The sequence below is a fragment of the Neoarius graeffei genome, chromosome 18 (genome assembly GCF_027579695.1).
Source record: "Neoarius graeffei isolate fNeoGra1 chromosome 18, fNeoGra1.pri, whole genome shotgun sequence".
In the NCBI taxonomy this organism is placed as follows: domain Eukaryota; kingdom Metazoa; phylum Chordata; class Actinopteri; order Siluriformes; family Ariidae; genus Neoarius; species Neoarius graeffei.
Genome location: NC_083586.1, coordinates 64,172,606 through 64,196,021, shown reverse-complemented (window position 1 = coordinate 64,196,021; position 23,416 = coordinate 64,172,606). Strand labels below are relative to the sequence as shown.

Below are 23,416 nucleotides of genomic sequence, written 5' to 3'. Positions count from 1 at the left end.
ACATTCCACATCCTAAGAACTAGTCTGTGCTGCCGAGGATCAACACGCCCAAGCTCCCACCTTTTCCTGCTACCTGGTTCACAATTCACCCAAATCTGGTGCCTGTCATTGTGGGTGGTGAGCCCACATGGCCGTGGCTCCATGTAATTTCTTCAGGTTGTGCCTGGCCGGGCCCCATGGGCCAAGGCCTGGCCACCAAACACTCACCAGCAAACTCCTCTCCCAGGTCTGGCTACAGGAGGAGGCCCCAGTTACCCACCACACCCAGGCGAGGTGCTGCAGCTCCTACTTAGCTGTTTCATCAAGGTCCATAAATCGCTCTTAGTCTGGCCCTTTCCCTGGAACTAGTTTGCCTTGGGAGACCCTACCAGGGGCTAATGCCCCCACCAACACAGCTCCCAGGATCACTGGGACACACAAACCCCTCCACAACATTAAGGTGGTGATTCTTCAGAGAAGAATAAATAAATATATTATATGGAGATTTTATGTATTTAATTAATAAATAAAAGGTCCGGCGGCACAGTGGTGTAGTGGTTAGCGCTGTCACCTCACAGCAAGAAGGTCCTGGGTTTGAGCCCCGGGGCCGGCGAGGGCCTTTCTGTGTGGAGTTTGCATGTTCTCCCCATGTCCACGTGGGTTTCCTCCGGGTGCTCCGGTTTCCCCCACAGTCCAAAGACATGCAGGTTAGGTTAACTGGTGACTCTAAATTGACCGTAGGTGTGAATGTGAATGGTTGTCTGTGTCTATGTGTCAGCCCTGTGATGACCTGGCGACTTGTCCAGGGTGTACCCCGCCTTTCGCCCGTAGTCAGCTGGGATAGGCTCTTTATCGTAGAAGGATAAAGCGGCTACAGATAATGAGATGAGATGAGAAATAAAAGGTCCCATCATGACTGGGTACTGTGTGGCCTGCTAGCTCAATAACTGCATCCAGAAAGAGTGAATGAAGCCAGGTCTCTGTGATTAGCAGAATTCAGCTGTCCTTGATGATCTTATTTTCTGCAACCTGTGGCTTTAATTCGTCCATCTTATTTACAAGGGATCTTGTGTTGTTGAGAAAGATACTAGGAAGAGGCACCTTGTGTGGCCGCCTCTGTAACCTCACCAGCATGCTGGCCCTGCAGCCTTGCTTCTGCCTCCTGTCCCTGCACTGCCTCTGCCTCCTGCTTGTGGGGAAGGTAATCCACGGAGAGCCTGGGCACCTGGCTGTGTCCGCCCTGATGTGGGAGTGGAGAATCTCATCTGTCACAGTCCACTCACTGCATAATCCTATTTTTAGGTGCTCATGCTAGCTTTAGATGCTGTTCGCCCAGCAGGATGTCATCATGATGAGTAACAACACATACACAACCAGCCAAACAAAGCACTGAAAAGGAGAGCCCTGAGCCACTGCGTCTATGTGCACCACCATTACACCATTACATTACATTCAGTGTTGTGTTATCTCCATCAAAAGAGAATATTCTCCATCATAAGACAATACAGAACTTGAACATGATTGGCAAAAAGTAGGACAATCCTGACTCTTGATTTCTATCTTTCCAGAGGTTCAGGTAATTACTGTTGGACAAAACACCTCTGTGAATAAAGTCCATTCTCTCATCACAAGCAGTGCATCCATGGATATCGAGTTGACTGGGATCTCAAAGAACAGCAATGGTATCGTCGTGATCTTTACATTTTTTTTACCATGTCTCTGGGTAAAATTCCCCACTGCACATAGATGAGCAAAACCATTGCTCCAATATTTACCTCCAAAATAAACTAATAGTCCAGACTAATGGAAAGATGAAGTCTATAGTTACAGTTCATAACTGCTGTGAAATAAATTGTTCTAAGGTCACTGTCAGGACTGCAGGTGACAGATGGATGTAAAAGCAGAAACAGAATTTATTAGGAACACTGGCAGACAAACCAAATCATAGGCAAAAATTGGAATTTAGAAACAGGCAAAGGTCAGGCGAGGCTAGGGCAGAATAGTTTGGGAAAACAGGTGATTGAGTCCAGGTGTGTGCAGTCAGTAATCAGGGGACTGTGAGCAGGGAAGTGTAGGATGGGTGTTGTAGTCTGTGGTGGCCATATTTGAAGGTCGCTTTGAATGCTGGGAAGTGGAGTCCAGCATGCCAACAGGTGCAGATGTGACTGTCACAGCTATTGATTTATTTATTTTTTTCAGAATAAATCTGACCAGAAATAATTGTGCTTACCTTCTTTTTAATTGTTGTAAAATCAAAATCTCTTCATTTAATTATTTTTCCATACAAACAACTCAAACTACTCAAGTCGGCAAATTCAAGAATTGGTATCAAGTCTAAGTGTCCAAGCAGATTTCCTTTTATATTATTATTACCTCTGCCAACCTTCTTTATTTGTTCCCAACATAACTTAAAAAGTAGTGAACGGATTTTGATGAAATTTGGAGGAAAGCTGAGCCAGGGAAAAATTGGTTAGATTTTGATGCAAATCCATATATGTATGTGGATCCAGGATTTTTTTTTTTTTGTCTGTTCCCAGTAAAGCTCCAAAAGTAGTGAATGGATTTGGATGAAATTGGGTGTAGAGCTTTACTGTTATCCTAGGTTCAAGTGATTGTATTTTGATGTTGATCCACAACACAGATTAGTAAACATATGGATATTCTAACATGTGACTTGGTGGAGGTATGCACTCTACTGAGTGTCCTTCTAGTTTTAACCTTGATTTCATTTCAGTTGCTGTAGCCTTTATGAGCTACACCAACATGGCAGACATCCTGACACCTGTAGACCTTGTAATAAGCGAAACCATGATGTCTGCTGTGGTATCAGTAACACTTCTCCAAACCACCAACGCACACCTCACCAAACCACTCAATCTCACGTTCACACACATCAGAGTAAGTTATTTCCCTTCGAGAGGATTTATTTATTATTTTTAATTACCAGTTTTCAGATTTTGGTTATTCCCTCCTCTTCCTCACTAGGAGTTATACCCTGCAGGCATTCTCTACTGTGGGAACTGGACAGAAACAGACTGGGCTGAAGCTGGTTGTAACATCACAGACAAAAACTTCACTCACACTGTGTGCTCTTGTGATCATCTGGGTACTTTTACTATCATGCAGGTTGTAAGTGACTAGGATACGGTAAGCTCTATCCTCAAGATATTGTATAAGAAGCAGCTGTTCAAAAAGAGGTAGTGGTTAGTTTCATGTGTTTCTGAGGAAGCACAGAAGATAGCTTTCTCCAAAACCTCCCACATTAGTAGCAGCTGTTAGAAATTGGTGGACAATCTTTCCCAGTTAAAGTGCATTAAAAGGTTTGGATTTTTTTGTGTGATTTTTTCTGAATTTCAAGCACTAGATATGGTTTCAAGCTACATCTTCTGGAACCTGGTTTCTGGTTCTTCACACTTGTTAGGTGACAGTGGGCTTGTCTGATATTTATTTGTCTTTGCACTTGATTTACCACCTCAAAAAAAAAAAAAATCAGTAAAGGTACTGCATGTGTCCCATGGATACTGAATGATCTGTATGAGCATATTGTGAAGACAAGTCCTCTAATAAGCACAAGAGTTTTATTAATAGAGATGTATCATTTCTTTTAATCTTTCCAGATGGATCATTCTTGGATCATTTTCGTCACAGCATCTATAGCAGTGGGAATTATATTTCTGATTTTGTCGATACTGACACTCGCCTTTTGTTCGACGAACACAAAATTGACCAGAACGGCTCTGATAAACCTGTGTATAAGCTTGTTGATGGTTCTGCTTTTTGCCCTGGCCTTGGGACATTCCAGGTCCTCTGTATGCCTCCAGCCAGTGAGTGTTGCCCTATTTGACCTGCAAGTGAAAAATGAATCATTTTAAATTTTATATATAGAACTGTGCAAAAGACTTAGGCACCCTGCTTTTCTTCATACAAACTTTGTTATAGATTTCTGTTTTCTGACTTCTACATTATCTAAAACATTTTAGAGTTCCAAACATTCATTTTTTAGGACAAAATTAAATGTTAGAAGAAAAAAAAAAGCCTGTACCTGAGCAGCATATTCCATAAGAGAGCACTTTTCAGATTAAAAAAGAAAACATAATGAAGGCTGCTGGGTTTTGGTGTAAAATGAAGAAGTGAGTGTGACAGTCAAAGTGTCCAGAAGAACTGGGGCTGGTTCTGTAAGATGCTCAGGAAAACCTACAGATCATTTCCACATAAAACTGCACTCACTGGACCTCAGACTACTATTTTTTTTTTTTTCAATCAAAGGGTCATCTCACACCAAATACTGACTTTGTTTCATTCATTATGGATTAGAATAGAATAGAATGCCTTTATTGTCACTATACACATGTACACTGAGATTAAAGCATCTCCAATAACAGTGCAAACAGCATGAAGAGAAAGAGAGAGGAAAAAGGGGGGGGGTAAGATGCACAGTCCTGAGGTGTATGTGATGTGTGTAAGGTGCACAGTCCTGAGGTTTGTGTGTAAGGTGCACAGTCCTGAGGTGTATGTGCTGTGTGTAAGGTGCACAGTCCTGAGGTGTATGTGTTGTGTGTAAGGTGCACAGTCCTGAGGTGTGTGTGTTGTGTGTAAGGTGCACAGTCCTGAGGTGTATGTGCTGTGTGTAAGGTGCACAGTCCTGAGGTGTGTGTGTGCTGTGTGTAAGGTGCACAGTCCTGAGGTGAGTGTGTTGTGTGTAAGGTGCACAGTCCTGAGGTGAGTGTGTTTTGTGTAAGGTGCACAGTCCTGAGGTGTATGTGCTGTGTGTAAGGTGCACAGTCCTGAGGTGTGTGTGTTGTGTGTAAGGTGTACAGTCCTGAGGTGTGTGTGCTGTGTGTAAGGTGCACAGTCCTGAGGTGTGTGTGTTGTGTGTAAGGTGTACAGTCCTGAGGTGTGTGTGCTGTGTGTAAGGTGCACAGTCCTGAGGTGAATGTGTTGTGTGTAAGGTGTACAGTCCTGAGGTGTGTGTGTTGTGTGTAAGGTGTACAGTCCTGAGGTGTGTGTGCTGTGTGTAAGGTGCACAGTCCTGAGGTGTATGTGCTGTGTGTAAGGTGCACAGTCCTGAGGTGAATGTGTTGCGTTTCACATTATGGAGTGAGGTATTGCACATTATAAAAGTATTGCACAGAGAGAGTCACCTTATAAAGTACTGCACATTATAAATTATTGCACGAAGAGAGTCACGTAGTAAAATAAATAGACTGTAAAGTCAGAGCATATCTGAGTTCAGGGAGGTTATGGCTTTTGGAAAGAAGCTGTGAATCGATTTGTCTTTGTCCTGATGCACCTGTAGCGCCTCCCTGAGGGCAACAGGTCAAACAGATCAAAGCCAGGGTAGGAGCGGTCCTTGATAATGTTTTTAGCTCTGCTAAGGCAGCAGGAGGTGTAAATGTCCATCAGGGAGGGGAGAGGGCAGCCAGTGATCTTCTGTGGTGCCTTAACTACCCTCTGGAGCCTCTCCCTGTCTACAGCAGTGCAGCTGCCGTACCATACTGTAATACAGTACGTCAGCAGGCTCTTGATGGATGAGCGGTAGGTCAGCAGCAGGTTGGAGTTTAGGTTGTACTTCCTGAGGACTCTCAGGAAGTGTAGCCGCTGCTGAGCCTTCTTAATGACTGCTGTAATGTTTGCTGACCAGGAGATGCCGGCGGAGATGAGGACACCGAGAAACCGGAAGGTGTGGACCCTCTCCACATACACGTTGTTGATGTAGAGGGGGGCTAGGTCGGTGCTCTGAGGTGCGCTCCTGAATTCTTTTAATTAGCAAGAAATATCTTTCTTTTGATGAAATCAATGCTTTAAGGTAAAGAACTAATTATCACTAATGGGTCTATTTAAGCAGCTAGAAATATTCAAAATAAATAATAAAACCTTCACGTAACCCTTAACGTAATGCACTATGTCACTCATTAAATAAATCAGAATCTCTGAATGTGTTCGAATCCACCCAATACACAGAATGAAATTAGCACTTTAATGGGCTTTAACTTTTAAAGTAATTTAAAGAATTTAGCACATATAAACACTTTCACTATTACCAGTCTATGAAATAACCCATGAAATATGCAGAAATGCAACAAGTAAGTTTAACTATTTATTTAAAAAATACTCGTATATAGATTTACATGTATACATTCAAATTTAAAGATTCATAAACTCAAATGAACAGCTTTTGGTTTCTTTCAAGTCATGTTCAGTGTAAACGTGAAAACTCGCAGTCTTTCAGTCGTACGAAAAACTGCATGCATTCGGCAGGACACTTTCAAAATCAACACAAACTGTAATATTAAAACCCCAAATCCTAAAGCCGGCAGTTATTCTAACTGAGATGAAATAAAAATGAAATGAATTTAAATGGGTACCCAGTTATCAGTCAAAAGGTATCGGCCTGTATCGACACTTGCGTGCGTAGTAACCTGACACAATATGGCTGCATCGTGCCAGTGGTGCATCAAAAAAAAAAAAAACCTCACTCATGGGACCGATGGTTGTCGTCCTCACCACGGCAGCGTGGCGTTGGTGGTGCTGGGGAATGGAGATGTCCTCACTCATTGAGACTGTGCGCATAGATGGGTGGCTGAGTCGGCTACTCATGCAAACTCCTTGACAACTCCAGTAAGCTAGGTTGGTCTGACTCACTTGCTGCTGTATCCTTTGGTGGAAACATGATGCCAGTTTTCCAACAGTAGTTGCATATAACACCACTATATCACTGTAGAATGTTATCAAAAGACCAGAGGTGGACAAAGTACCCAACTTCATTATTTAAGTCAAAGTACAGATGCCACTGGTCATATATTACTCCGATACAAGTGAAAGTTGTACAGTCAAAGTTTTCATCTCATCTCATTATCTCTAGCTGCTTTATCCTGTTCTACAGGGTCGCAGGCAAGCTGGAGCCTATCCCAGCTGACTACGGGCGAAAGGCGGGGTACACCCTGGACAAGTCGCCAGATCATCACAGGGCTGACACATAGACACAGACAACCATTCACACTCACATTCACACCTACGCTCAATTTAGAGTCACCAGTTAACCTAACCTGCATGTCTTTGGACTGTGGGGGAAACCGGAGCACCCGGAGGAAACCCACGCGGACACGGGGAGAACATGCAAACTCCACACAGAAAGGCCCTCGCCGGCCATGGGGCTTGAACCCAGAACCTTTTTGCTGTGAGGCGACAGCACTAACCACTACACCACCATGCTGCCCAGTTAAATTTTTACTTTCGTTAGAATACTGAAGTACTTGCTTTTAAAAATACTTAAGTATTAAAAGTACATTTTCTGTCAAATCATCGTTGCATTATTGCCACAACACTTACAAAACCTAATGCTGTTACCAAAGACAGAAATATGAATTCACAAAATGAACGCATGCTGTGCATCATGGTGGTTTAACGTTAAGCAAGCTAGTCAGTGAAGCTCCACCTGACATGCTAGCAAACTCTCTTCAAACACGAACTCATACTGGGTATCTAACTCTACGAGAAAAGAGAGATTTCTACATTCTGTTTATTTAGGAAGATTATGCTAAAACATTTCTGAAAGGACTTCAGAGAAGTTAATGTTATTCATGTTAGTGTAACTCTGTTTTTACATGCTAACTAACAGTGTCCAGGTTAACTAGCTATGTGTTAACATTAGCCGTGGACAAGGCTACGGCAACTTGGTGGGCAAATCCATAGAAAGTCCTTGGACTAACCAGACTGCACAGCTAAAGCAACATTATCGCTAGCTCTAAAAGCACAGACAACTTCACTGTAAGCTTTCTCTTGGAGAAAAATGTTTACATCCCTCAATATGCTCCCTCAGGTTGGACGGCGAGTTTTTGTAGGCTGTGATGTGGTTCGGTTTAGGTAAACAAAGCAAACATTTAAAATGAAATGAATCTTTAATCCTTTCAGAAAACTGAAACATGGGTGCTAGCTATAGCCATGAGTGCGTGCGTTCTCCAGAAGAACCGCCTCCTTCCATTCTGCCATCAACTGATCGTGTTCAAATAACACTGCTGAGAAATCGTTGAACTTGATTTTATACAGTCTATGGACGTGACGTGACCCTAGTGATTACTGATCGGCTGTCTCAGTGTCACCTGCGGAAAAACCAATCACGTTTTAGAAAATAAAAGAAAAAACATCCACTTTCAAAGCAGCTTCATAGTAATGAGGAACGAGGACCTTGATAGAAATGTAGTGGAGCAAAAATTACGATATTTGACTTTCAAAAGTTAAAGTCATAAGTTTCCAAAAAATATATATATATACTCAAGTAAAGTACAGATACTCAAAAAGTGTACTTAAGTACAGAACTCAAGTAAATGTACTTTGTTACTATCCACCTCTGCACAAGACTAACTGTCTGTTTGTCAAAGCACATTCACAATAATATCTATTAACCAGGTGTTCTAACAACATTCTTCTTTCTTTCCACAGATATGGAAGCTAGTACTGAGCTGGCTTTGGGCATTTTTCGGTTTGTCATTTGGTCTGTGGATGTTCATGGAAGCCATCCTGCTCTTCATATCTGTGAAGAACCTATCAAATATCAGATCAATGCAGGGGGAGGGGTTTAGCTGGAAATGGTTAATTGTGATTGCCCAGAGGAAAATTTTGTTTCTCATTTGTATCCCTTCTGTTGCTCAGGAGACAAAATGGTGATTCTCTTTTAAGGATCATTTAAGTATTACTTTTGTCACAGTTCTTTCTCCTAATTTTGCCTTAGGAGAAATAAAAGAAGCAAAAGATGAGACATAGCAATGAGACAAGTAGGAGTCACAAAAGAGATATTAGGTTTTTTTTTACCTTTATTGGATAGGACAGTGTAGAGACAGGATCAGGAAATGACCTCGGGTCAGAATCGAACCCAGGTCCCCAGATTTATGGTATAGCGCCTTAGTCGACTGAGCCACGACTAAGACTATTTTATTAATTGACTAATTTCAACTTTTGTGAGAAATAACACGAACGTCTGCATCATGTGGGATTTGTGGGCAGGAGTGGGACAAAATATGGCAGGCACGGGCAGGAGCGGGACTGAAAATCATAATTCTTTGCGGGAGCGGGACTGCACAATGCGGGAGCGTGCGGGAGCAGGACTGAAAATTCTGTCCCGCGCAGACCTCTAATCTGAGTATTGTTTAAGCCTTTGTTGAGATCTCTTTTGTAAATCAAAAAAGGACTAAACTGAGATGACTAGAATAAGAATGGTTCAAGATTGTGTCTTTTACAAAACTGACGGAGCCTAATCTGAGACTCACCAAATAGATCTGAAATGAGAATTGTGTGAGTTTACAGAGAGAGCTCTCTGGTGGATCAGCCTGAGTAAAGTATGAGATGTATAAATTGGTCAACACTGAGCATTATTTAAAACATTGTTGAGAACTCATTTGTAGATTAAAGGGAGTCTACAATGAGATAACTTAACTCTTTTGCTCCAGAGACAAACCTGAGAAGCAGGAGACAAAAGCAATAATCTCATTTTAATATCACTATGATCTCATTATTGTCGAGGAGAAACAATTGAGAAAGAGAAGAGATCTCATTTTAAAATTTCCTTTCCTCTGGGTGGATACTGTGTGCCCCTGGCTCTGGCGACTCTGCTGTTCGTGCTTCTGAGGTTTACTGGAAGCCAAACATGTATCGAGTGAGTGTGGGAAACTGGGTGGGGTTATTGCCTCATTTTATTTCAGTAATTTCACACAGGGAAGAGTGCTGTTATACTGAATATCAGCATGGCTCTGATTCTAACAAACTATTGCTAGAATTGGAATTTTATGTTGTGAACACAGAGAAGTGGAGTGATACTGTGCAAGTGCTGTTATACGAAATATCAGTACTCTTGGAATGGCCAATCAATTGTCCAATCAAATAAGTGGACCACAACTTATGTAACTGTTTTAATTGCATATATCCGTCCATCCATCCATCGCTTATCCATATCGCTTATTTGTCAGGGTCACGGGGAACCTGGAGCTAATCCCAGCTAACCTCAGGTGATTGGCGGGGTTCACCCTGGGCAGGTCACCAATCTATCACAGGGCTACATTCATCCATACATTAGTTGTCCACTACAATCGGAAAACCTATAGACCTGCTTGTTTATGCAGTTATCCACGCAGCCAATCACGTGGCAGCAGCACAGTGCATAAGAACATACAGGTACAGGTCAAGAGCTTCAGTTAGTGCTCAGGTCAAACATCAGAATGAAGTAAAAGTGTGATCTGTGTGACTTTAACTGTGGCCTGGGTGTTGGTCCCAGATGGGCTGGTTTGAGCCTTTCAGAAACCGCTGATCGCCTAAGATTTTCACACACAGCAGTCTCTAGAATCAGCTACAGTATACACAGGTTAGCATGGTGGCGCAATGGTTAGCACTGTAGTCTCACAGCAAGAAGGTTCACCCTGAGCAGCTTTCCAGTCTATCTCAGGGCTAACACAGAGACAGACAACCATCACACTCATATTATGAATTTTTTAGCTGTGTAGCAATATCTAGTGTACATTTCATACGAATAGCTGGATTGGAAATATGTTAATAAATACATGAAGCTCTAACTGTACATTATCTGACATCGTCAGGACAGAGGAGCTTACACTTTGCACTTTGTTAGTAACATGTCATGCTGCATATTTTTGTTTAATTAAAAGTAGACGGCCTTTGCATTTCATAAAATCGGTGAAATTTAGTTCCGTCTGAAATGTGGTGATTGTGATATCTGTTTATTTCTGTAATATCTCACAAAATATCAGGCCATTCTGTGGCTGGGAAGTTATTTAATTTGAGGGGATTAAAGCAAATAATGTGCATGAAATCACTCGCTTGGCGCAGTCAAGCAGACAGAGGAAGTCCGTGTGCGCATGCGCAGGTTTACCTTCTTCTTCTTTTGGGTTTTACGGCAGCTGGCATCCACAGTGTTGCATTACTGCCATCTACAGGTTTACCTTTGAGCGTGCACTGACAGTTCCATCATTCTGTCGCTAAACGAACAGCTGATCACACCGAGGTGCTCACTGAGCGCCGATATTTATTAATTTGGTCCTGCATTTCCTTTCCTTCGTATAGAACATAACGTCTTTTCTTCTCGCTTTCCGTTATTGCAGTTGGTCTTTCACATTTTATTTTTACACTCACGTCCTCCATTTTTCTCTCCTGTTTCAAATTTGTATCCCACAATGCCTTGCGTGAACAGGGAAAGCCCACCACGTGGTGCATGACGTAGTATCTTGAATTGGGTCATGGTGAAGCAGGAAAAAATAGCGGAGAATTTAGGGACACGTGGAAATAAAGTCATTAATTGTTCTATAAAAAAAAAAAACTAATAAAATTGGAAGTCTGCGATTCAAATTCAGTAGCTTTCGGTCACTAAACAAAGATAATTGGGCATTGGGGAAATTCTTTTTATGACCCTGAAAGCCAGTCTAGCTTTAAACTTAAGAGCGAGAATAAAGAGAGACTGGTGAGGGAACCACTGTTTATAGCTGCTCTAATGTAAGTAAGAACAGGAAGTAACTTGTCTCACAGACATTTCATAACATTAAATGTAACTATTAATGAAGAAAAATAGAACGCATCCTTCTTAATTTTAATTGTTTGCAAATTGCTGTAGTATCAGAGAAACAAACCACTCCAGGATCTGCTGTTATAAAATATCTTGAGGGGACGGTAAAGTTTTTGTTTTATTTTTTTACTGATTGTATTACATGTGTTTTTTTCTTTATGCAGGGTATCTTTGTACTCAGATCCTATGGTTTTTGCTTTTTTAATTTTTCTCTGCATTACTGCAGTAAGTACTACACACAGTAAAGAATTAAAAATCACAGGTAATGAAAGTCATTATAACAACTATTTCATTTAATTCATCTGAACTATTTTTTTTTCCTGTGCAGTTAAACTTCATCTTCTACATCATCATCATCATCATCTTGAGCTTCACTATAATACGGCAGAAACTTAAGAACTTACAGAGGAGTAACACCAATAATCAAAAACTCATACTATGTGTGATGTTTAAAAGCCTGGCCCAGTTTTTTATCCTCGGCTGCCCTTGGATTCTTTTAGTTTTCTCCAACGATTCTACATCACGGTATGTCTGGATGTTCTTCACTAGCCAGCAGGGCACCTTCATCTTCGTGGTCCACTGTCTCTTCAACCAAGAGGTCAGCACTCCGCACTTTGTTTTGATCCAAACTTGTATAGAATTTAAAAATTGTTTTACTTTTTTCTATTTTTGTCCATCTTCTCTTCCACTTCCAGGTCAGGCAGCAGTACAGGAAGTACCTGGATGCTTTTTGCTGCGCCAACAAACCTAACACCGCTACAGCAGATGAGCAGTGACTCAACATGAACGTCCACAGGGCTGTTCCTTCCAGGGTTACATTGTCAGTGATTAGCTGAGCTTTTTCATATTTTTGATGCACATGTTTTTTTGGTTTAGGACTTTTATTGCTCTTTTAATTCATATATATCTTCTTTTTGATTTTGGTTTTCTGCATTGTAAACAAAGAGCAACTTTAATTTTCTTATAACTTTACTAAAATGTCAATCTGTTAAAAGATCGAATCAGGTTAGGATCAGGATGTGTGAGGTATGGATATGGACTTGTCAGGTCAGGCTTCATTTAATCTGCCAGCATTTCTGTCTTTTTTGTAAATATTTTTAACATAACATTTAGAAACATTACCGCAATAACACATCACATAACAGAGCAAAACATTATTACTACAAATGTTTTTAGAATATTGCAGAAACGTTATTTAACAATTTTTCGCCAAAGGTGAAGTTAATGTCAGTGAATAATAAGCGAGATGAAGTCGAGGTCGAGATTATTCTTCACCAATATTCACTGAGCCTGAGGCAGATAATTGTTTTAGTATAATTACACAGGTGATTTATTTTTTTAAAAAATCATTCATTTCAAACTTCAAAAGTGGCATGCAAATATGATAATGGCACGGCGTAGATTTGTGTCGCTTCTCTACGCCGAGTCACATAAAATCCTTTGTTTTGAAATCGATAAAATAAATCACAATCCCACCTTACCTTTGAATAGTTTCAGACCAAATTTCTGAGCAATTTTAGTGTGACGAAGTGATCAGCCGCCATTTTGCCGAGTCGCTCGAGGTGATTATTGAGAAATAGTCAGAATCTCTCGACCAATCAGAGCACGCAATTTTCTATAATCACCTGTGTATTTATACTAATTTTAGTTACAACGATAGTTTTTGAAGGTGTTGGGTCAAATTTTATTATATGTAGATTATGATCAGAATATGAATCAGAATCAGTAGGTTAAATCAGGATATATGTAGGTATATGTAAGTTTAGTGAAATAGTAATTCTTAGCTTATTCTGTGTTAAAATTTAGTTTGAAATGACCTTAGGTCCGGCTGGACATTGTTTGGGAACATTTTGTTTATGAATGTGTATTTTGAACAGAGAAGTGTCTGAAGGTCTGTTTTAGTGTCAGATCGACTCATACCCACTTTGAAATAGTAGAATTAAAGTTCATGATCATGCTTATTCATTCAGTTGAATCTTAGGTCATGGCTTCATAAAGGCTATGAAATATACTGAAATATATTGAAATATACTATGGTAATGATTAATGTTAGTTTTATAGATCCCGTAATTAATGAATGCATTCCGTGATTAATGTTAGTTTCATAGTTCTAGATTAGTTTCATAATTATAATTAAGATCTTATGATTCTAAGGATTTTTAGTTTAAGAGCATTAACCTAATTTAGTTATAAGTTTAATCCTGTTAGTGGTTTAATTGTTCTCTCTCTTTCAGACATATTCTCATTGTTCTTGTGGTTAAGTTGTTCTTATTTTTTTATGTTTATTCTCTTATAACATTCATTATTAAGAGCATACTGTTATTTGTTATTTTACTTATGTTGATGGAATCAAGATAATCAAGATGTAATTTACTGACTGACCACACATTCATGTGTTAAGAATTATTCAGATCCTTTCTGTGCAAACTTTGTGTGCCTTTGACCTTCTACAGTATCTATGTTTAACATTCCACACTATTCCAAGAATCAGACATATTAATTATAAGCCAAAACTCTGATATCTATCTGTACCTTACTGTCAGCAAAAATGTTATTATATTATGATTGATTCAAGATCATTACACACTTCTACATAGACACACACCCATTACACACACACACACATACACACGAAGACAAAACATAAACATAGCAACACTATAAGACATTCCCACAAATGTTTTCATTCTGACGAAGCGAGCGAATAAACTGGCATGTGAACAACCCACACGTGTTCTCCTGTCCGTTTCTGAGCGATTGACTCGTCCTCGGGCCCGAAGGGAAGGCATCAGCACAAAGGAATCGGGGTCTCTTTCTGGGTGAACCCAACAATTTGGTGTCAGAAGTGGGATACTGCCAACCAGGTGAGTAAATTTAATTTTAATTATATATAATTGGTTATTGATTGGTTGACCGCCTGGTTGGTAGTAATTTCAAAAAAATAGAGACCCATAAATTCAGGTTGGTAATCCTCATGTGGAGGCACGGGACGTAAGGAACCTCGTAGACTTTTTAGAGATTAGATTAGACCTTTTAGACTCTTGTTTACGGGACGAGACGGGGCTAGTAGAGCCACGGGATTGGGCTGGTAAACCTCGTAATTTGTTTACGGGACGGTGAGCCTCGTGAAGACGCTCCAAGGGGGAGAACTGTCACGAGAAGAGCGCGCTTTTAATCTTTGATTCCTTCGTGCGGCCATGGGGGGTAGTTGTGGTAGTAAAGAGGTACTCAGACCCGATTCTGAAGACACTCCACAGGATTGGATGAATCGATGTGATTTGGGATTCTATACTGCTCCTTGGCTGGACCTTTTAGCCGATTGGTCCACGAAACAATTTCAGTCTCGGTTAATTTATCCTCGTGCAGGGACTTTTAGACCAGAGTATCTCGTTTCGGCACACAAACAGATATATGAAGGATTTGGCAACCCAGAATGGGATTATGATTACATGACCAAAGGTTATTTAGAGTGGATTAGAATGAAGCCAATTTGGGATCATTTTCATAGAATTAAAGAGACGAAAGAACAAAAGAATTCAATACCACATCCCAAGCGTAATGCAGAGGTGAAACCTGCTTTATTTAGATCCCTAGCCTCTGCTCCTCCGCTGGTACTCGAGGAAACAAGAAACATTCCTGTAGATACACCGGCGAACGCTTCATGTCCCGCTGATAACGTTCCTAGCGTATCTCATAACACAGGCGCTAGAAGAAAAACTGTAATGAGCAGAAGAAACGAGACAAACGAATCTAATACGGATTCTGACGATGAAATAAACACAGCTTGTGTGTGGGCGCGAAGAGGATTTAAGATCAATCCGCCTTCAGCATCAGAATTAAAAGACATTATCAAGTTATTGCCTTCGATAAACAACCCAATCAATTTCGTAGACATGCTCGTAAGAATGTGCAGGCACAAACAAATGGTTGGTGCAGATTATCGTTTTCTCATGCATGCTGTTCTCGGTGATAAATATGATGAAGATGCATTACTAGCCGCGGTGCCTTGTTTAAAGCCAGAAAATGACGAATATGCCGTGACGGAGGTGAAAGAGGAAGAAAACGGTCAGACCACGACCAAACAAGTAATGAAGTTTTACTGGAAAGATACTGATAGAGCTATGAGAGAATTAAGGGAACAATTGACGCGTTATCTGCTCTCACGAAGACAGGCTAGCCGTGATCTTTCACAGGTTACTAATTGTAAACAGGAGAAGGCTGAACTCACTTCCAAGTTTTTGACACGCTTTAGCGAGACGTGGACTTGTTTGGGAAATATGCCACTGAACCAGCAGCAAAGCAATCCTCTCTTTATCTCGACATTTCTGAATAATTGTCGTCCTGATGTACAGAAGGTGTTGAAACATCATTTGAGTGACCGGAGTAATATGGTAGTGAGAGCTCTAGGGGAGAAGATTAGAATTTTGGAGGGAGATGATCTTTTGGATACTAAGCAGGTGGCCTGTCTTTCCGTTGCTAGTGGTTACTCACAACAGAATTGGGGTGATCCACAAGGCAGGGCGGGGAATAAGGGATTCCCTGGTGATAGATTGTGCTATTATTGTGGTAAAGAAGGACATTGGAAGCGCGAGTGTAGAAAGAAACGGATAGATGAGGATAGGGCACGGCAAAGAGCTGCTTCTGCTTCTTCTTCTAATCTTCAGCGTGGTGTGTCTCTTCCTTCTCCTCCCCCTCCTCCTCTTGCTTTGCCTACGGCAAGCGTAGGCCCATATCGAGCATAGAGCTGCCTACAGAGCTGTGACCCCATGATGTTACATTGTTCTTTCGACTCTTATCTAGCTAGTGATTTGCCTGTTGTAGAATTGGTTGTGGATGGAAAGGTGCTCCCTTTCTTAATTGACACTGGTGCTACAATGTCCTCGGTGGGAAAGTCATACGAGGGTCCGATGTCTAACAAAACCGTTCGCTCTGTGGGAATTGATGGGGTCCCTTTTTCTTCCCCTTGCACTCCTCCGTTACTGGTAACCTGTCCCGCTGACCCAGCACTTCGCAAACATCACTCTTTTGTGTTGATGTCACAATGTCTTTTTAACTTAATGGGACGGGATCTAATGAGTCTATTACATTTATCCATTTCGTTTCAGGGATCCAAGATGACTATTTGCACTCCTGACTCGCTGCCTCCTGCTTTATCTTATCTTTCTTCACATGTGACTGTGCCAAATATTTCTGCTGTTTGCATGACTTCTGTAAACCCTGTTATTCCCTCTGCTGACCCTTCTACGGTTCTGGCTGAAATTCCCTCCTCTCTTTGGGCTGAACAGAAGGATGAGGTAGGCCTGGTTAATTGTGTTCCTTATGAAGCTAAGCTGAAACATCTGCTCCCTGTTTATGTTAACCAGTATCCTCTCTCTGAGGATAAAGTCAAAGGGATTGATGTCATCTTACGGTCTCTCCTTGAACAAGGCGTGGTGAGAGAGTGTACCAGCCTGTACAATACACCTGTCAACCCCGTGCCCAAGCCAGACGGTACCTGGCGTTTTACGCAGGACTTGCGTAAGATTAATGAACTGATTGTGCCTGTAGCACCTATTGTACCTGACGTTTCCTCTGTAATATCACAAGTTCCTGCTGATCATTGCTGTTTCTCCGTCATTGATCTCTGCTCTGCTTTTTTCAGCGTTCCGGTTGGAGAAAACACACAGCCTTTGTTTGCGTTCACGTACAGACGGAAGCAGTATACTTGGACACGCCTACCACAAGGTTTTATTGATTCTCCAGCTGTGTTTTCAGCTGTAATTCGTAACGCACTTTGTGACCTCTCCCTCCCCCAGGGCTCTGTGATCCTGACCTACGCCGATGATCTTCTGATATCCGCTGAGTCCCCAGAAATCTGCCAAGACGCATCATTGCGCCTGCTCCAACATCTGGCGAAAAAGGGTTTCAAGGTTTCCAGAACCAAGCTCCAGTTCTGCAAGGACACTGTTAAGTATCTGGGCTTTGAACTTTCACAAGGTTGTCGTAAGCTGTCAGCTGATCGGGTGCAGGCGATTCTAGACACGAAACGCCCTGCCACTAAGCATGCCCTCATGTCTTTTCTGGGTCTTATCAATTATTGCAGACAATGGATCCCTGACTGCTCCTCATATGACAAGATTCTCCGTTCTGCAATCTCTCATCAAGACCCACAGCGACATCCTTTGACCTGGACTGACACTATGATTAACGCTTATCACTCCCTCAAAAGCGCTCTCTGCTCCGCCCCAGCTCTGGGTTTACCTGACTACTCCAAGCCCTTTCATCTCTACGCCTGTGAACAGCAAGGTACGGTGTCTGGTGTTTTGGATCAGGAGCATGGAGGGGGGATTCGTCCGTGTGCGTTCTTATCTAAAACATTAGACACTGTTGCTCAAGGCTTGCCTGCATGTCTAAGGGCTGTCGCCGCCTGTGCTATGATGGTTTCAGATGCAGAGAAATTGGTTTTGTCTCACCCACTGATCTTGCACTCGTCACATCAAGTTAAACAGGTATTGCAAAATTTACAGACTCAACATATGACTGCGCAGCGACGCTCCGGATATGAAACCATTCTCTTTTCTACTGACAATCTCGAAATTCGAGCTGCATCCTCTAATACTGTAGGTCACGCTCTCGCACACCTTCTTAACTCTCAGGACGACACCTTAGAGGACACTGATCATGATTGTCTATCTGAAATCTTGCATACTACCAGTATCAGGCCTGATCTTTCCTCCAGCCCTCTGGAGACGGGGGAAGTAATCTTTGTTGATGGCTCTTGTTCTAAACCTTCAGATAATGTTTTCCTCTGTGGCTATTCTGTGTGTTCCCTGCCTGATATTGTACACGAGGCCTATGCTCTCCCGTTCTTTTCCGCTCAGGCAGCCGAATTGTATGCACTAATGCGTGCCTGTATTTTGTTTCAGGGCAAGGACGTCACAATCTACACAGACTCTCGTTATGCCTTTGGGGTGGCTCATGATTTTGGGAAGATTTGGCAGTCACGGGGCTTCCACGCCGCAGATGGGAAGCCCATTTCACACTCAACTTTAGTACAAAACCTTATTGATTCTTGTCATCTCCCTAGGTCACTCGCTATAGTCAAGACTAAAGCGCATGCCTCGGGAAACACCCCTGAACGCATGGGTAACTCTCTTGCTGATCGTATGGCAAAATTTGCTGCTGCTTCTGGTGTCATGTCTCCTGGTCTAGACTCTTCATCATGTAATACATCTTGTCTTGCTAGTAGTCTGATCCCAGATTTAGACCTTATCTCTTTACAGGCTTCAGCTTCTCCAAATGATTCTGCCTTCTGTCAGCAACAAGATGCTTATGTCGCCTCTGATGGCCTATGGTACAGCCAAGATGGCTGCCTTTGTCTTCCATCACATTGCCTTCCCTTCCTTGTGCGTGAATTTCATGGCGTGACACACCGTGCATGAAGGGGGGTAAAGGGGGACATGAACAAACTTTTCTGTATAGCCAATCTAAACAGTTTGGTGGATTCAATTCTCAAGAGATGCCTCATCTGCGCACAGAACAATCACTCCAAAGCAGTCGCGAGTGTTTACCCATACCGACATCTCCATTCCTAGAATGGCAAATCGACTTCACACACATGCCTCCCTGTGGGCCGTTTAAATATCTCCTGGTGATTGTGGACAAATTCTCTAAATGGGTAGAAGCCTTTCCGTGTTCTAGAGAGAATGCAAAGGTAGTGACTCATACGCTGGCAAAAGAAATAATACCTCGTTATGGGGTTCCAGATGCCAGAGACTCAGACAAAGGTACCCCTTTCGCCTCAAAGGTCACACAAGATCTGTGTAAGTATCTTTCACTAAAGTGGCGCTTTCACATTCCATACCATCCTCAATCTTCTGGTATCGTAGAGCGTACTAATCGAACATTGAAAGACAAACTAACTAAGGCTATGCAGACCACGGGTTCCAGAAATTGGGTAGACCTATTGCCAGCCACACTGGCTGAAATTCGCATGACATCGAAGCCTAGTCTCGGCGGCTATTCCCCCTACGAGATCATTTTTGGGCGACCGTTCCCTGTCCCCTGGAGAAAAGGGACTCCGGCTCTGGGTACCTCTGATTTGAAGACACATATGGATGAGTATTCTGCAGCCCTTATTGATAAATTGCATGAAATTTGTACTAAGGTCAATAGTACAATATCAATTCCACCATCAGCAAACACACACCCCTTCCAAGTGGGAGACAAGGTACTGGTGCAATTTTTTTAAACGATTTGGACAATTGGGAGAAACTAGATATAGTGAGCCTGCAGAAATAGTCGCCATTACTCATACTGCTGTCTTAACTGACCTTTTTCCACAGTGGATCCATGCAACCCGACTGAAGAAGGCTCCATAATAAAGTTGTGTTACAATAATCAGTTGCTATTAACGCTTTTTGTGTCCCTATCCAGTCTCTCTCTCTCTCTCTCTCTCTCTCTCTTTCTCCCTTTCTCTGTGCTATAGAATTGACTTGTGTGCAAACGCTGACTGAGTTGTGCAGCCCGGCTGACTGAGAATCCGTTACTGCCTGTGAGACGTTGTGAACGAAAAGGGGGAAGAGATCTTGCGCCCAGTCTGGAATCCGAACCGTGAACTGTTTGGAACCGTGGAACCGAACCACCTCACTACAACCATGATGGTCCACATCGCGGGTCTCGTGACGTCACTGCTCGGGGCAGGGTTACCCGCCCGAGCCTTAGTGGCTGCTTCATCTCTGCTCGGGGCAGGGCTACCCGCCCGAGCCTTCGTGGCTGCTTCATCTCTGCTCGGGGCAGGGTTACCCGCCCGAGCCTTCGTGACCATTCTCCTATTGCTCGGAGCAGGGTTACCCGCTGGAGCTGGACCTCAAGACAACAACATCTGGCAATTTGCTAACTGGACTGCACGGGCTCACACAAATGAAAGTTATGTATGTCATTTGATGCCATCCTCCACTATTATTACACGCCCACCTTTGCCGTTATACTCTGAAGCTTTATATTATGCTTGGGGGCCAAAAGGCCAACCTTCTAAATTTTGGGGCCCTTTCTGTAATTACTCTCCTCACCCTTCTGTGGTAGCAAAGTTAAACCAGACTTCTTCAGTACATGGCACAGATACCCCCGGCATTATATTACAAGATTCTATTCTCACTACTCTAAAAGTAGATATGCCTTCTAATTTCACTTTCCCTCATTGTTTCAGAAGGAATTACTCTCAAAAAAAGTAACATTTATTTAGGACACATTCCTAAGTCTCAATGTAAGCAGATATATGATCAGAATTCCGTCACCTCTCCATGTCCTCGCTGGGTCCCGAATTCATGTCGATGTAACCCTCCGCTAACCGATTGTACATTCAACTGTATCGGATATATCAAGAATACATGTAGGGCTCATCCTAATTGCGTTCCACCACACCCTAATAATTATCCTGGTGTTAAATTGGCATTGTACTGGTACTGCGGTAATAGTAATCTCCTTGTTTCGTTTCCCACCAAGTGGTCAGGCATTTGCGCTCCCATACAACTCAAAAACGCTATCACTGCTATCCATCCTCTCTCTGCTCATCGCCCAAAACGAGATGTTAATCATAATTTTCCACCCCTGGAACATCATCTTACTACCAGGTGGCACAGGTTTTGGACATCAATGTTTCCTCATTTTGGTGTAGCTGATCTATGGAAGAATGTAGAATTAACACATTATCGCTTGGCCAGCTTTGTTAATGAAACCATTAAAGCTGTCGATGGTATTAGGACTGAATTAACCTCCCTGCGTCTAATGACTACTCAAAATCGTATGGCCCTTGATATTTTGTTAGCAGAAAAGGGGGGTGTTTGTGCTATGATTGGAGACAGCTGTTGCACTTTTATTCCCACTAATGATAACCCGGATGGTGAAATAGGTGCAGCCGTACATCAAATGAGACAGATTGCTCAACAACTAGAACATGATGAACATGGGGATACGGCAGGGTGGGTGTGGTTTTCTGGACTGTTTGGTAATTGGTCTAGTTGGTCTGCTATTTTTTCTATGTGTATTCCTGTAGTGGTGATTTTTCTTTTGTTTATTTTCCTGGGACCTTGCATTTTGAGATGTTTGATGGACAGAATGCATAAGATGATAAATAGTCTTACCCGCAAACCTCTGCATAGAGAGAACAATGTATATTATCGTCCTGCTAGGGTGTAACATTAATCTTAATCATAATCTTACTTGCATGTTTACTTAAAATCTAGTTAATACTGTGATTAGTATTAAAGGGGGGGATTGTTGGGTCAAATTTTATTATGTGTAGATTATGATCAGAATATGAATCAGAATCAGTAGGTTAAATCAGGATATATGTAGGTATATGTAAGTTTAGTGAAATAGTAATTCTTAGCTTATTCTGTGTTAAAATTTAGTTTGAAATGACCTTAGGTCCAGCTGGACATTGTTTGGGAACATTTTGTTTATGAATGTGTATTTTGAACAGAGAAGTGTCTGAAGGTCTGTTTTAGTGTCAGATCGACTCATACCCACTTTGAAATAGTAGAATTAAAGTTCATGATTATGCTTATTCATTCAGTTGAATCTTAGGTCATGGCTTCATAAAGGCTATGAAATATACTGAAATATATTGAAATATACTATGGTAATGATTAATGTTAGTTTTATAGATCCCGTAATTAATGAATGCATTCCGTGATTAATGTTAGTTTCATAGTTCTAGATTAGTTTCATAATTATAATTAAGATCTTATGATTCTAAGGATTTTTAGTTTAAGAGCATTAACCTAATTTAGTTATAAGTTTAATCCTGTTAGTGGTTTAATTGTTCTCTCTCTTTCAGACATATTCTCATTGTTCTTGTGGTTAAGTTGTTCTTATTTTTTTATGTTTATTCTCTTATAACATTCATTATTAAGAGCATACTGTTATTTGTTATTTTACTTATGTTGATGGAATCAAGATAATCAAGATGTAATTTACTGACTGACCACACATTCATGTGTTAAGAATTATTCAGATCCTTTCTGTGCAAACTTTGTGTGCCTTTGACCTTCTACAGTATCTATGTTTAACATTCCACACTATTCCAAGAATCAGACATATTAATTATAAGCCAAAACTCTGATATCTATCTGTACCTTACTGTCAGCAAAAATGTTATTATATTATGATTGATTCAAGATCATTACACACTTCTACATAGACACACACCCATTACACACACACACACACACACACACACACGAAGACACAACATAAACATAGCAACACTATAAGACATTCCCACAAATGTTTTCATTCTGACGAAGCGAGCGAATAAACTGGCATGTGAACAACCCACACGTGTTCTCCTGTCCGTTTCTGAGCGATTGACTCGTCCTCGGGCCCGAAGGGAAGGCATCAGCACAAAGGAATCGGGGTCTCTTTCTGGGTGAACCCAACAGAAGGACATGTCAAATGCGTCTGGACTAGGTTTAGATTTAGGTAGAAAATTATTTAAAATCAACACCAGGATTACTGGCACCATTCAAACAAGTCTATGAAATCTATTTCCACTGAGACAAATAATTTCAGAAGAACTGTGTGTGTGTGTGTGTGTGTGTGTGTGTGTGTGTGTGTGTGTGTGTGTAGATCAGTTTCCCTCCTCTTCAATGAAATGATAAATGCAGATCTGAGAAGATAAAAGTGAATAAACAGAAAATGTACATAATAATAATAATAATGATGTTGTTGAGTTGTAAATGTATCTACTGCCCCCTGTTGGCCATCTGCAGCATTTACACTTCTGTGACTCGAATCCTCATAAATATCTCTCATCAAGGTTCTCTGTATAATATGCAGGTTGTAACTTGTAATAAAGTGTTTTAATCGTGTATCCCACTTGCACTAAGATTT

General features: G+C 41.5%; 1 protein-coding gene across 2 annotated transcripts in view; it reads left to right on the top strand.

Moving 5' to 3' along the window:
* The window catches only part of LOC132866452 (adhesion G protein-coupled receptor E3-like), a 35,954-nt gene extending 12,657 nt beyond the window's left edge, over positions 1-23,297 (top strand). For both annotated transcript variants that reach the window (XM_060899220.1, XM_060899219.1), the window contains exons 6-12: positions 1,548-1,661; positions 2,714-2,877; positions 2,965-3,108; positions 11,707-11,767; positions 11,871-12,140; positions 12,238-13,211; positions 22,969-23,297. In XM_060899220.1, the coding sequence (XP_060755203.1) occupies positions 1,548-1,661; positions 2,714-2,877; positions 2,965-3,108; positions 11,707-11,767; positions 11,871-11,938 (551 nt within the window). In that variant the 3' untranslated portion in view covers positions 11,939-12,140; positions 12,238-13,211; positions 22,969-23,297. The remainder of the gene's footprint in view (positions 1-1,547; positions 1,662-2,713; positions 2,878-2,964; positions 3,109-11,706; positions 11,768-11,870; positions 12,141-12,237; positions 13,212-22,968) is intronic.
* The last annotated feature ends 119 nt before the right edge of the window (positions 23,298-23,416 follow it).